Raw genomic sequence first — 13,792 nt, 5'->3', positions numbered from 1 at the left:
ATGAACATTGAACTTTTCCACAAAGTACATTTGTCAGTCAAAAGATCCAGCATTCTATGAGCATTCTTATATTCATTGGAACTTGGGCACCTGAACAAAAGAAACCATTAAACAGAATAAAAAACGAAATATAAAGCAAATATAAATTATGATACAGTTGTTAATCTAATCTATTAGGTTAGGGAACATTGCTTTGTTCAGTTTCTGTTGAAGGTGGAGTGAAAATATGTTTTAACTATTTTGTTTTACATGATCCAGCGCACAATCACATTAACATTAAGGAGAAACATAGGATTTGCAGCACAATGCAAAGCCCTGATATTTCAACTATACAGAGGACTAAACCACCATCACAAGCCCACTAGTAACTGTCTATGGTATGGTACAACAGCCCCTCTTGCATTTGTCAGAATATACAGACTGGCAGTCTGGGGGGCTGCAGGGCCGGAACTAGGGGTAGGCAGAGTAGGCACGTGCCTAGGGCGCAAAGCTGGGGGGCGCCAGGCACATACCTTCTCAGCCGCCTACCCCATGTCCGGTCATCACTCTTTCCCAATGATTCTGAGGTTCCACTCACGCGGCGCGTTGTTTTGCACATTCTTTAGCGCTGCGTCGGTTTGCACATTCGCTTACTGTGCCATTAGCTAAAGCTATATTAAATTCGGGCTAGGCAAAATTTGTTTGCGCAAAGGCATAACTTTTCGCATTGTGAATAGTTTTTCCGTTACCGAATATTATTACATTCCCCCAATATGGCTTTTAATGGTCCATGAGTCTAGATGCACCATAACACTAAGGGGCACATTTACTAAGGGTCAAAACCCTCGATATTCGACCCTCAAAGTAAAATCCTTCGACTTCGAAGTCGAAGGATTCACTGCAAATACTTCGATCGAACGATAAATCATTTGATCGAACGATTAAATCATTTGATCGAACGATTAAATCCTTGGAATCAAACGATTCGAAGGATTTTAATCCATCGATCGAAGGATTTTCCTTCGATCAAAAAAATCTTAGAAACCTTATGGGGAAGGTCCCCATAGGCTAACATTGAAGCTCAGTAGGTTTAAATTGGCGAAGTAGGTAAGTTTTTTTTAAAGAGACAGTACTTCGACTATCGAATGGTCAAATAGTCGAACGATTTTTAGTTCGAATCGAAGCCGAAGGTCGTAGTAGCCTATTCCCAAAAAAAACCCCAAAAAAAACTTTGAAGTTCGAAGTTTTTTTACTTCGAATCCTTCACTCAAGCTTAGTAAATGTGCCCCTAAGGGTAGAACTACACGGACGACTTCCATGCGTTTTCGCCAGATCCGACGAGCTGTGCCAAAACGCTGGCGTCAAGTCGGATGTGACGAAAAATAAGATAAGTAATACAAATGTCAGATCTTGTTGCATCGTTCATCCGACACGACAGTCAGATGCAGACGCAGCATCTGCATTCGACAGTCGTGTCATATGACCGATGCAACACCATTGGACATTGATATTGCTTACTGTGTGCAAAATGAATATCAATGCTATCAGTGTGGGATCTGAAATTAATCATGTTGCAGCAAAATGCAGGCACACGCACAAAGGGTTGTTGGGGGCAGATTCCTGGGCACAGAAGAAAGAATGGCAAATACTCTCCTAACCCCTCTTTCTCTGGGATCCCTTGTACAACATCATATATCCCTGGTAAAAATGTAAAGTCACTTTAAAGGCATGGGGCAGTAGGAGGTTACTGGCACTTTAAACGTTACATGACCAAGTGCATTAAAGGAACAGTAACACAAAAAAAATGAAAGTGTTTTAAAGTAATGAAAATATCATGTAGTGTTGCCCTGCACTGGTAAAAATGATTTGTTTGCTTCAGAAACACTACTATAGGTCATATAAATAAGCTGCTGTGTAGCAATGGTGGAAATAAAAAAGTTATATGGCACGTCAGGGTCGGAACTAGGGGTAGGCAGAGTAGGCACGTGCCTAGGGCACGGCGCCAGGCACATACCTTCTCTGTCGCCTACCCAAAGTCTTGTTCCCTTCTCTGCCCGACTCTCTGCGTTTCTTCTCACTTGTTGCGTGAACTTCAATTCACGCATGTGCACTATATCGCAAATGCGCGCATGTGCATGCAAATTCACGCATGAGAGCTCAAATTCACACGCTTAACAGGCGCCGCGACTGCCCGGCCTGCCTAGGGCGCCTGCCCAGCGTGGCCCCGGCACTGGCACAGGTTAAATAGTGGATAACAAATAACATTATGTTATACAGAGCTTATCTGCTGTGTAACCTGAACCTTTTCTCCTTTGAATGGCTGCATCCATGGCTACACAGCAGCTTATTCATATAAACTATTGTAGTGTATCTGAAGCCAACACAGCAGTTTTACTAGTGCTGGGCAACGCTGCCTTATATTTTTATTACTTTTAAACAATTTCATTTTTTGATGTTACCGTTCCTTTAAGCATGAAACGCATCAGGCAGCATCAGGGATATTTTATTGATATAAACCTTTTTCTCTTTTACTCCGTGGGCTGAATATAGATTGCACGAGTACCTACCTCCTTTTGTTTTGGTGTGCGGTTCACTTTTTCAGTTTCAGGAAGGTCTGACACTTGTGCACCTGGAGCCCACGTGTAATACACCAACTTACTGTATTTGTTATAGTGTTCCACTCACTCCACTACAGACTTGCACACAAACTGCAGAACATCCAAAATCCATGAATTGGTTAATGTATTAAAATAGCAGCTAAAACTACTCAGGAGTTGGGTAAAGGGGAAAGAAATATGTATACCATGAACATATATATATACATGGGGACTTGTTTATAACTGGAGCGACAGATGACAGCAGCACTGTGGCTATAGACTGAATCCCAGTGCGCGATACCCGTATGTTGCCATCAAACTACACGTTCTCCCTATCTGTTCGCCATACACGCTACAGAACGGAGGCAAGGCGAATAAAATGACCAAACGGGCTTTCCGTAAGGCTTTTAGAGCTGTAGAGCCGCGCGCAAACAACGTACCTACACGTCTGCTGCCCTCTCAATGGCTTGCGGAGAGACCCGAATGACATTTGGCGAGAGTAGCCAGACGTACTCAATCCATCCCAGAGCCAATAGCTGAGGGCTAGTAGTACAGAGGCAGATCAAACTAAATCCATCGTGCTTTATCAGCTACAATGCCTTGTCTGTATTTGTCCCACATTTGCTTCTATTGGCCACCCGTGAAAATGCATTTTATTAAAAAAAACCAAAAAACTAACTAACGGGTATTATATGTATTGAGACTTTAGGATTCTCTTAATCATAGACGCTGTGGCATTTGAGTCCGGTGCTTCCCTTGGCTGGTGGATTCCCGAGGCGTTTAATAAAACGTGTTTATGTTTCACCATGACAATGTTCAAGAGGAGGCGGTGTGATTATATCAGTCATTATATATTCATGTTACCGTGGCTTTAATAATTAAAAATACAACTTTTAAATTCTGTCACAAGTTCTGAAAATGACCTTGTAAGAGACAGTGAACCCCTGTGTTATTACAAAAGTGACTTGCTTGGGCGATAACAAACAGTGTCAGACTGAGGGGGGGTTCAGGCTCACTGGGCTGCATTTGAGACCCAACACCCACCCCCATAGGCCCTCCCATCCCCCCTCCCATCTGCAACCCCCCTCCGTCCCCTGTCCCAGCTGCAACCCCCCTCAGACAGCCACGTAGAGAGCGGGGTTGCCATTTTACTGGCCTTGCCAGTAAAAATTATGCTTGATGCTAATGTTATTAATAGGAAAAAACAGCAAGAATATAGGAAGGCCTGTATTTTTTTCCAGAAAAGGTGGCAACCCTAGGCTGGCTGGTATTTTACCGGCCTGGCCAGTAAAAATGTTGCTTGAAAATCCATAGAAATATAGGAAGGCCAGTATTTTTTTTCCAGAAAAGGCAGCAAACCCTAATGGAGAGTAGTGATGTGCAGGTCAGGTAAAATCCGACCCACACCCGACCCTAACCTAGGGTTGCGGCGTGGCCGGTAAAAGTGATGGCTGATCCCAATATTATTAATAGGTTTGCCACCTTTGCTGATGGCTAAACCTGAACGGGGGGGGGGGGCAGTGATGACATCAGAGATGGGCACAATTACGTTGGTGGAGTTATGACACTGGGGTGATGCTATTGCCTCACTTAGATGCCACTATCAATGTTTCAAAGTGTTGATGCCCATTTCAAAACCACACAGGTGGCAACAATATCTCTGTTTTGCTTGATGATTAAGCCCAATCCTTTAATTACAGGTATGAGATCTGTTATATAAAAATCAATTATCCAGAAAGCTCTGAAATGCAGCAATGCTAATTTAGAAAAAAATCTTATTTTTGATTGATTTGCTTTTTCTGTAATAATAAGAAATTAACTGCACTTGATAATAACTAAACCATGTTGGGGTGAGTATCTTAGTATTTTAATGTTTTTCATGTATTGGCCAGATTATTGTTGCGGGTTTCAAAACCGAACAGAAATTTGAGACCTGAACAGGCCTTAGAAAAACAGAACTTCTCTGGTCAAAACCGAATAGGTGGTAACCCTAGTTATTAATGCTACCCTAACACGCCCTCCCTCAGCCCACACCAGACTTCCGGGTTCCTTTTATAGACCCGTGCCCGCCGATGATGTCAGAAAAGGAGCGGAGTGAGCAGGCACAATTTGGAGTCGGAAGCTGGCAGTGCAAGGTGGTGGGCAGGGAGAGCAGGAAGAAGAGCTCAACCCAAACCCACCCCCCACCCACAAATGGGGGGGGGGGGTAAGGTCAGTTATCCAACTGGCATTGTAGTTCTTTTCTGTGTATTTCCTTTACTTTTACAAATCAAACGTGTTTGTGTATTTCATGTGTGGCCCCAGACAATTTTTGTTTTTCCAATGTGGCCCGGAGAGCCAAAAGTTTGGACACCCCTGCTCTATGGGACAGGGACCTGCTTCTCTTTGACACTAAGCTCTTAAAGGAGAACTTAACCCTAAAAATGCCATCTTTTATATACGGAACTTATTGCACCAGCCTAAAGTTTCAGCTTCCCAATAGTAGCAATGATCTAGGACTTCAAACTTGTCACAGGGGGGTCACCACCTTGGAAATGTCTGCGACACTCACATGCTCAGTGGTTTCTGAGCAGCTGTTGAAAAGCTAAGCTTAGAGGTTGTCACAAATTATAAAGCAGAAAATGAGATTGGCCTGTAATATAAGATGATGCTACAGGGCTGATTATTAAATTCTGATGCTAGTTACACTGGTTTCTGTGCTGCCATGTAGTAATCATCTGTATTAATTACTAATCAGCCTTATATTGTGACATTTATATTCTGTATCTACAGTATATTGTGCGTTGGTCCCTAAGCTCAGAAAGTGACAGCAGCACAGAGCATGTGCATTGAATTAACAGAAAAGAAAATGGGGAGCTACTGGGGCATCTGCAGAGGCACAGATCTTTACTGCTATCTTTACTGCTTTACGGCTGTGGTTGCTTTGGGCTGGTATAGAAGCCCAAAACATAATGTATAGCATTTCTAGCCTACTTTTTTAGGTATGCTTTAGTTCTCCTTTAACCTTTATTGCAACTTGTACTTTTTGTATTTATTATTGCACTTTGTATATATTGTAACGGTCCCCTGTTTATTCTATTAGTTTATTGTTCTGCTGTACAGGGCTGCATACATTAAAGGGAAACTAAAGTCTAAAATAGAATAAGGCTAGAAATGCTGTATTTTGTATACTAAACATAAACTTACTGCACCACAAGCCTAATTAAACAAATGATTTATGTTTTCAAAGTTGGCCGCAGGGGGTCATCATCTTGTAAATCTGTTAAACATCTTTGCAAGACCAAGACTACGCACATGCTCAGTATGGTCTGGGCTTCAGTTGGGAGGTTAAGCTTAGGGATCGTCATAAATTATCAAAACAGCATAAGTCAAATAATATCTGCCATAGAAGCTGATGCAGCAAGACTGATTAATAATCAGAATATGCAGACTGCACTGGGTCTGTGGATACATATCTCTACACAGTCGCCGGCTGCTTTATAGGTAAACAAACAAAGCTGCTTGAGTTCTGGGAAGTAAGGTGGTGTGGGGGGGGGGGGCTTCCCGGCTTCCCCTGCTGTTTGAAAGTATGATTGTTTCCTTGCAGAGCAGTTAGGGACCGTCTGAAGTTTCCTATCTGCAGCAGTCAGAGCAAGTAAAACAAAGGGGGGATTTCACTGCATACAGTCAGGTTTATTATAAAAACGGTAGATATTTTGTAATTGAAGTATATTGGAGATAGATTTATTTTTCATTAAAGAAAATAAACATTGGATTTTATTTGTTTGCCTTTACATCCCCTTTAAGTAGTGATATATAAATAAAATATACATACATCCAATACCATGAAACCAGCAAATGCAGGAATGTTATTAAATGAGTGACCCTGCAGATCCAAGGAAGTTGTAGTAACACAATAAATGGTGAATCACTGAAACACATTCTGTGTAGCTTCTTCGCTAAAGTAAATATAAGATTGCTCTCTACACATATCCATGCATTTTACCCTCCCCTGGCTACATATATAATAATGTGAATAACCCAGGTGTCAGCTTTAGACCTTACCTTTTGCTTTGAAGAGTTCATTTGGTCCCTTGGACATGGTTCTGCAGTGAAAATAATAACTGGAAACAATTATAAGAAAAAATAAAATAAAATGAAGTTGTTTAACAAGGAAAATACAGCCAAACAAGCTGACTGCTAGTGCCTTAGATAGAAACTGCCTGTTGCTTTGTCATCCTTTTAATCACTAGTTAATATTTAGTGAAAATAGAACAACCTAGTTTAGTATTAAAGAGTATATAAACCTTCATATGAAAACTCATTAAAATTATTCTATCTATCCCTCATAATCACAAGCACACATCTGCAGCACAGATCCTGCTCTTCCTGTATCTGCATGAAGCTCTAGCCCCTTTAGTTTACTGAGGTGGTCTCTTTCTTCCAGAACTCTCTCTCAGTCAGTCAAAGAGGTCTTTCCTGAGACTGCAAATTATAGGTAGAATTGGAGGAAGCAGAGGAGCAGAACTATGCTGCAAACTTCATTTATTAGTAATGCACCAACACTACATGTTTCAGGCCAGCATACCCTTTGACTAAATCCCATAAGTAATTAAGCACTTAGGCCGTGCCACACCTCTCAGTGAGTTCATTAGTCCATTCACTTCAGTGAACAATTAGTCCAAAGTTTTTTTCTGGGTGATTGGTCTCTGGCCAATCACATGAGAGCCTGACCCAAGAAACAAAGTTTTTTTTTACAGAGACTGCAGGGAAACAGTGGTGAGAGAGAAACTCTAGAAAAAGATATTAAGCAAGCTAAATACACAGAATTTTACAACACCTTTAAAGCTCAGAGAATGGTGTTTAATAATGACTGGTTTTGCAGTGCCATCTAGTGAATAATAAGGCTATGTACACATGGACTAAAATACAGGGGCACTAACGGAAAATAAAAGTACAGGTATGGGATTCGTTATCCGGAAACCCATCATCTAGAAAGCTCCAAATTACAGAAAGGCCATCTCCCATAGACTCCATTTTAACCAAATAATCTAAATTTTAAAAAACAATTTCCCTTTTCTCTGTAATAATAAAACAGAACCTTGTACTTGATCCAAACTAAGATATAATTAATCCTTATTGGAAGCAAAACCATCCTATTGGGCTTATGTAATATTTATGTGATTTTCTAGTAGACTTAAGGTATGAAGAACCAAATTATGGCCCGAGCATTCTGAATAACAGGTCCCATACCTGTATATGTAAAGGGGCACACAGTAAAGAGGGACTGATAATACACATTCCCTGGCTCCATATGTTTGCCTGTAAGATTTCTTCCTTGTAAAAATCCTATCGAAACCAGCCTATAAGACTAACGCCTTGGTCAGGAGACACTTTGCCTAAAAAAACCAAGCAGTCAAGTTCCAGCCTATGAAAAATATGGCCATTTATGAATAGAAAGTATCACCATATTGGATTTACTTACATGAGGTTTGGTGACTTTTATAATCATAATTACTAATATGCTAATACCTAGAAGCAAATACTCTTCTAAAACTGAGCCCAAAAGAAATTGAAATCCATTTGAAAGACAGTTTTAAACCATTGTCTCTGGGCAGCTCTCCGGCATGTTAAATAATGAAAACATTTAGCAGTAATGGTAAAGAGACATAGGTAACATTATTAAGTACATCTGTTTCAGTCTATTCAATAAACAGACCATATTCGGACCACTGGAAAGTTGAAGGACAGTCCTTTGAATTTGTCAATGATAGCTTGATTATGTCCCCATCATTTTTATTGGAAATATGTTGAGGGTTATACAACACACTTTGAATAAGTTAAAGATCATCTCCAGTAGTACAAGTAAGGGATACGTTATCCGGAAACCCGTTAACCAGAATGCTCCGAATTACAAAAAAGGCCATCTCCCATAGACTCCATTATCCAAATAATACAAATTTTTAAAAATGATTTTCTCTGTAATAATAAAACAGTATCTTGTACTTGATCCCAACTAAGATATAATTAATCCTTATTGGAGGCAAAACCAGCCTATTGGGTTTATTTAATGTTTACATGATTTTCTAGAAGACTTGAGGTATGAAGATCCAAATTGCGGAAAGATCTGTTATCCGTATCCGGAAAACCTCAGGTCCTAAGCATTCTGGATAACAGTTCCAATACCTGTTTTCTAATTTGTGCCTCCCTTGTTGTGTTAACATATTTATCAGTGCTTTTGTGGAGACCTATTCCAACTGGATAAGTCCATATAGCATATTCCAAAGGAAGATCAGGTTTGGCCACTGTACAAAGAAGACTATTCAGTCTCAGATTGTATCTTTAATATTATTCTTGTAAATATCAATCCTTCTGATTTACATATAACATCAAGATAAATGGTATAATAAATGAAGACTCTGTTCAGTGGTTGCCTGCACCACATTTAGTTCAACCTCAATGAAAATGGCAGGCTCTGGGGTTTCTCTCTGCATGGGAACACAGTGAATAGCGTTAGTCTGTAATAGGCCTTAGAAGTGATTTTTTCAAATGATTTGGTCACCTTATGGTAAGCTTATCTTGAGTGCTCTCCTTTACAAATCATTTACAGAAAAATGTAATATAATGCAGTGAGGTAGTTTACATGAAACCAAACCCTATCTCAGGGTGATTATTAATTATTGATTACAGATGCTGATAATTAATGGGCAGCAAGAAAAACAAAGACAAGAGAATGTTCTGAATAAACTTAGTTCTATATAAATATTGTCTGTGCTAAACAGTGGTGGATTAATAAAATGTAGGGCCCGTAGGCTATAACCAATGGCCCCCCTTCTAGGCCACTGCTGTTTTGAATGTGAGCAGATCCAGACATGTGTCCACCTATCAGGTTTAGTGCACATCTGTACACATCCGGGCGCAAGCAGAGCAAATAAAAAATATTAAAAGAAAAGAAAATAGAAATAATTGAAAAAGCAAGATGCACCCCTGATCATACTGGGTGCTTTGGCTATAGCCTAGAGGAGCCTGTGCATTAATCCACCCATGATCTGAAAGAAAAACCCCAAATACTTAGACATTACAGAACCACAGATGCCAATTCAATATACTCAGGGTCGGACTGGGGGGCCGGGGCCCACCGGGACTACTGTCCGTGGCCCCCTCCAACCCCCCGCTACGTGATGCGCCGAGCGCACTCCTGCGGCATGCGAGGCCAGCCTAAGGAAAAGATGTTTCGCGTATAATTTGATCGAGAGAGGGGTCTGGTCCGGCGGGGGGCCCATTAAGGGTCGGGCCCACCGTGTTTTTTCCGGGTATCCCGCCGGGCCAGTCCGACACTGAATATACTGTGGCTAGTTGAAATACTTGAAAGGCCAGCATAGGATAATTATGGGTAGGGAAATAAGGACACCCACATTTCTATTGACTAACAAAAAATATACTACTTGTAGTACTGTTGACTACTTGTAGTGACATAAATGTTAACCCTAAAATTGTTGGGCCAGGAAAAACCTTACTCCTCCCAATGGTTGCCTCCCTTTTGAGGGCTATAGAGATGGCTAATAAACATTCACTAACTGACTGGTCCACATGGTTGTTTAGAAATGTGCCTTTTATTTTTTTATGGCAACTCAGCAAGCAAGAAACACTGTGACAATGCATCATGCATGTTATTGTGCTGTGGTAATAGCACCCTTCTAATGTATTTAGTCCTGCTGTCATTGTCGTGCAGCCCTAAACTGTGATAGGCCGCTGGTGCACCTAAAACCTTATAAAATGCAACCGCAAGCAGAAGTAAAAGACAAAAGGTGTGGACAATTTACAATTTAAGTTGGGTTGCATACTTCGCTTTTGGTCAAACGAAAGAGGCGTGATCCTAGGTGTTATGCTTCATATAAAGTGGTCAGGGAAACATAATGTGTGTCCTCTAATGCAAAATATAGCCACAATTCTATTGTAGCCTTTGGACAAGATTTGCCTTTCTACAAAATAGGTGATGGAGATGGAGTAAAAATTTCAATGGCCCCAGTCCTAAACAGTGGTTCAGGCCTCTCATACTGTATGTCTCATTGAGTTAGAAAATCATCCCCCATCCTCTGGATTAGAGAGTCCTGAAAGGCTTCTGGGCAAAAATTCTGCTGCATTATGTTCACAATGTATCAAATTATCCAACTATAATTCAGTTGCAATAATTTGTGAATGACTTTCTGTAGAATGGAGGCTTTTTATTTACTCGGGTCCATAACATATCGATAGATAAAGTTTTTTTTTGTATTTATTATATCTGAAAATGTGTTGTACAGTCAATGTGAACATACTACTAATAGGAATCTCTAAGGATTGTTCCATGAGGATAAAGCAGCATAATAAATTACTGCAGTTGTGCCTGAACTATACAGACGGCAAGTAAAAAGCATACAGGACTCTTTAAAATTCTTTATGATTTGGCAATAAGATTGTGGTTAGAACTACTGATAGATCTCTGTATCATTTGATGAAGCAATGGACCCACAATAATGAGACAAAAAGTTCCTCTCTAAGTTAAAGGGGAATGCAGGTAACATTCTCAGTATGGAAAAAGGCAAAAGGCTGGAACAATTGGCAGAAACATTACTCAGTTAGAATTAGCAAAACTTAAAATTATCATGTAGTAATATTATGCAACATTTCTATTAACCTTTATATACAATATGGTGGTCATCATATTTTATATGGCCACAAGTTACATCAATCACAAGGCTGGAATTGCGCATGAATTTTAATTCCATAAGTCATTTTTTTTAATTTACAAAGGTGCATGAGTATATTTCTAGTTTCATAATTAATTCTTTTGGTCACTAGAATGCTCCCATACACAATCCCTGTATGTACTTAACTTAATCCCCGTATACAAAACAAAAATTGTGATAACTGTGTTAGCCAGTCGCAAAAAGAACAAATAAAAAAAATAAACAAACAAATACAAAAGTATTAGGGCAGTGGCACACGCTGCTACTGGGGGAGAATAGTCACCCAGCGACAAATCGCCTCTTCGTCAGGCAACTAATCTCCCCTATATGCCTTCCTGCCAGCGGGATGACACTCGGAGTGCTCCGTTTTCCAAAGTTGCCACACGAGGAAACTTGGGCGACTTCGGAAAGCCGAAGTGATACAAGTGCCAGCCCGCCGGTCATTTACATTCTAGCCAGCGGGAAGGCATTTTGGGGAGATTAGTCGCCCGAAGAAGAGGCGATTTGTCACTGGGCGACTAATCTCCCACAGTAGCAGCGTGTGCCACTGCCCTTAAAGGTGCAGTATATTTCTAGTTTCATAATTACTTATTTTGGTCACTAGAGTGCTCCTATACACAATCCCTATATGTACTTAAACGTAATCCCGTATACAAAACAAAAACTGTGATACTGTGTTTGCCAGTTGCAAAAATAACAAATAAAAAAAACAAACAAATACAAAAGTATTGCAGAAGTGATACCTATATTGGCTAACATTATTTTTATTGTTAATCAATATAGGTATTACTTCTACAATACTTTTGTATTTGTTTATTTTCTTTTATGTGTTATGTATGTACTGCAGCACATTATAATGCACTGGTGCCAGATATTTCTTTTTGTTTGACATTGATTGATTTAGACATGAAAGTATTGCTCTCAGCATTCTGCAACTTGTATGGCCTGAATATCTACACATATTAAAAAACAATTAGCACAGTATGTGTAAAAATAAAAGAGCCCAAAGATTTCATCCCTTATTAACAGCTGCACAACACTGTTCCTAGAATCCTAGATTCTCATGTTATGCGGAGTATGGCAAAAATGTTTCCTGCCCACTACAGCCACAAGATGTCAGTGTTATACTTCCATTAGTTGCAGCAGCAGAAAATGACTTGCAATGTGACTAATCATATTGTCACAGAAATAGTGGAAGAATGTACTGTGGGCAATTCTGTCACAACCATTGTTAGTGCAAGTCATTTTGACAGCTGTGAAAACTGAATCCGACTAGAAGACTAACCAAGTTTGGGTAGTGTCTGGAAACAGCCATTGTTAGTGCGAGTCATTTTGACAGCTGTGAAAACTAAATTTGACTAGAATTTTAACCAAGTTTGGGTAGTGATTGGAAACATCTGCTAAACTTTTCTGTATAATCAGTTAGAAATGATGTATTTAACTTGTAGAATACACACATTTTAAAGGATTTAATGGCTGAATGGGCAATGTTAGAAAGTGTAAATATAAATTTACCAAACCTTCCTCCCCAGCCTCTCTTTTACCTGTGGGGAGGAAGGGAGACACAAGTCGGGCGGGAATGGGTGTAGTAGGGACAGGGAGTGGGCAGGGCATAGGCAGGACATTGGTGGGGCAGGAAGTGATTTTTTTTGCAGGAGGGCCCAGCGCACTCTACTTACTGCACTGCATAACTGGCAAACTACTTTGATTTATTTTCTATTTTTACTTTAACTTTCTAGAGATCTTTCAAATAAAAACTGGAGTCATCAATGCAGTTCTTTTTTTCCATGGGATGTCTCAAGTAGAGGGGGTTTGTGAGGTTCAATTGTTATATAATAAAATAAAAGTAGGCATACTCTCCCTTTAACAGCAATGCAGTCCATTCTTGCATAGATCATCACATGGGACAAACTATAAGTGGGAGGCACACTGCCCCTGCAGACCAGGTAAGTCATTCACATCTTAGCCCTAGAAAATGCATGCACAAGGAACTTCATCTGCTCTAATGGCTATGTATGACCCACCAAAACCTACTTTTGTTTTGGTAAACACACACTATTTCTTTAATACCTGTCTTATTATATTATAATAAAGTGCACCTGCTTGAGTGAAATACTGCCACAACTATTTAAGGGGTGGAAAGTGATAATGGTGTTAATCTTTATGTTATGCACAGTTCTTTAATGTGTTTATATATTTGGGTTCAGTAAAAAATATTTCTGTTAATGGTCATGTGTACTTTAGGCCACCAGGTGGTAGTAAAAGGAAAGACACAAAGTGTAATGTACACCCCACCACTAGGGGGATATACAGTTCAGAGGGTATATAAAACGGAAACCACAGCCAGTTTGAGGTCTGGACTAGAGGAAGTAACAGCAGAAACAACAGGTCTTCTAAGTGGAAGGAGCAGACAGGCAATCGTAGAACCCAGTGGAATGAACACTAGGAGCTAGACGGCTTAGAGGCAATGGACATGCCATAGTAAGGAACCCTAGAGCTAGAATAGGA

The 13,792-nt window shown here is 40.1% G+C and overlaps 1 protein-coding gene across 3 annotated transcripts in view; it reads right to left on the bottom strand.

Annotated features, from left to right (window-relative positions):
• aadat.S (aminoadipate aminotransferase S homeolog) overlaps positions 1-7,107 on the bottom strand; it is a 36,825-nt gene extending 29,718 nt beyond the window's left edge. The window contains exon 1 of one of the 3 annotated variants that reach the window (XM_018236189.2): positions 6,621-7,107. In XM_018236189.2, the coding sequence (XP_018091678.1) occupies positions 6,621-6,657 (37 nt within the window). In that variant the 5' untranslated portion in view covers positions 6,658-7,107. Of the gene's footprint in view, positions 1-2,546; positions 2,688-3,016; positions 3,128-6,620 lie in introns of those variants that run through there. The other 2 variants (XM_018236219.2, XM_018236229.2) reach the window with 2 other exon arrangements.
• Positions 7,108-13,792: the final 6,685 nt, after the last annotated feature.

This window comes from Xenopus laevis, chromosome 1S, assembly GCF_017654675.1.
Source record: "Xenopus laevis strain J_2021 chromosome 1S, Xenopus_laevis_v10.1, whole genome shotgun sequence".
Lineage (NCBI taxonomy): Eukaryota > Metazoa > Chordata > Amphibia > Anura > Pipidae > Xenopus > Xenopus laevis.
Note: the sequence above shows the minus strand (reverse complement) of the source record. Positions and strands in the feature narration are given on the sequence as shown.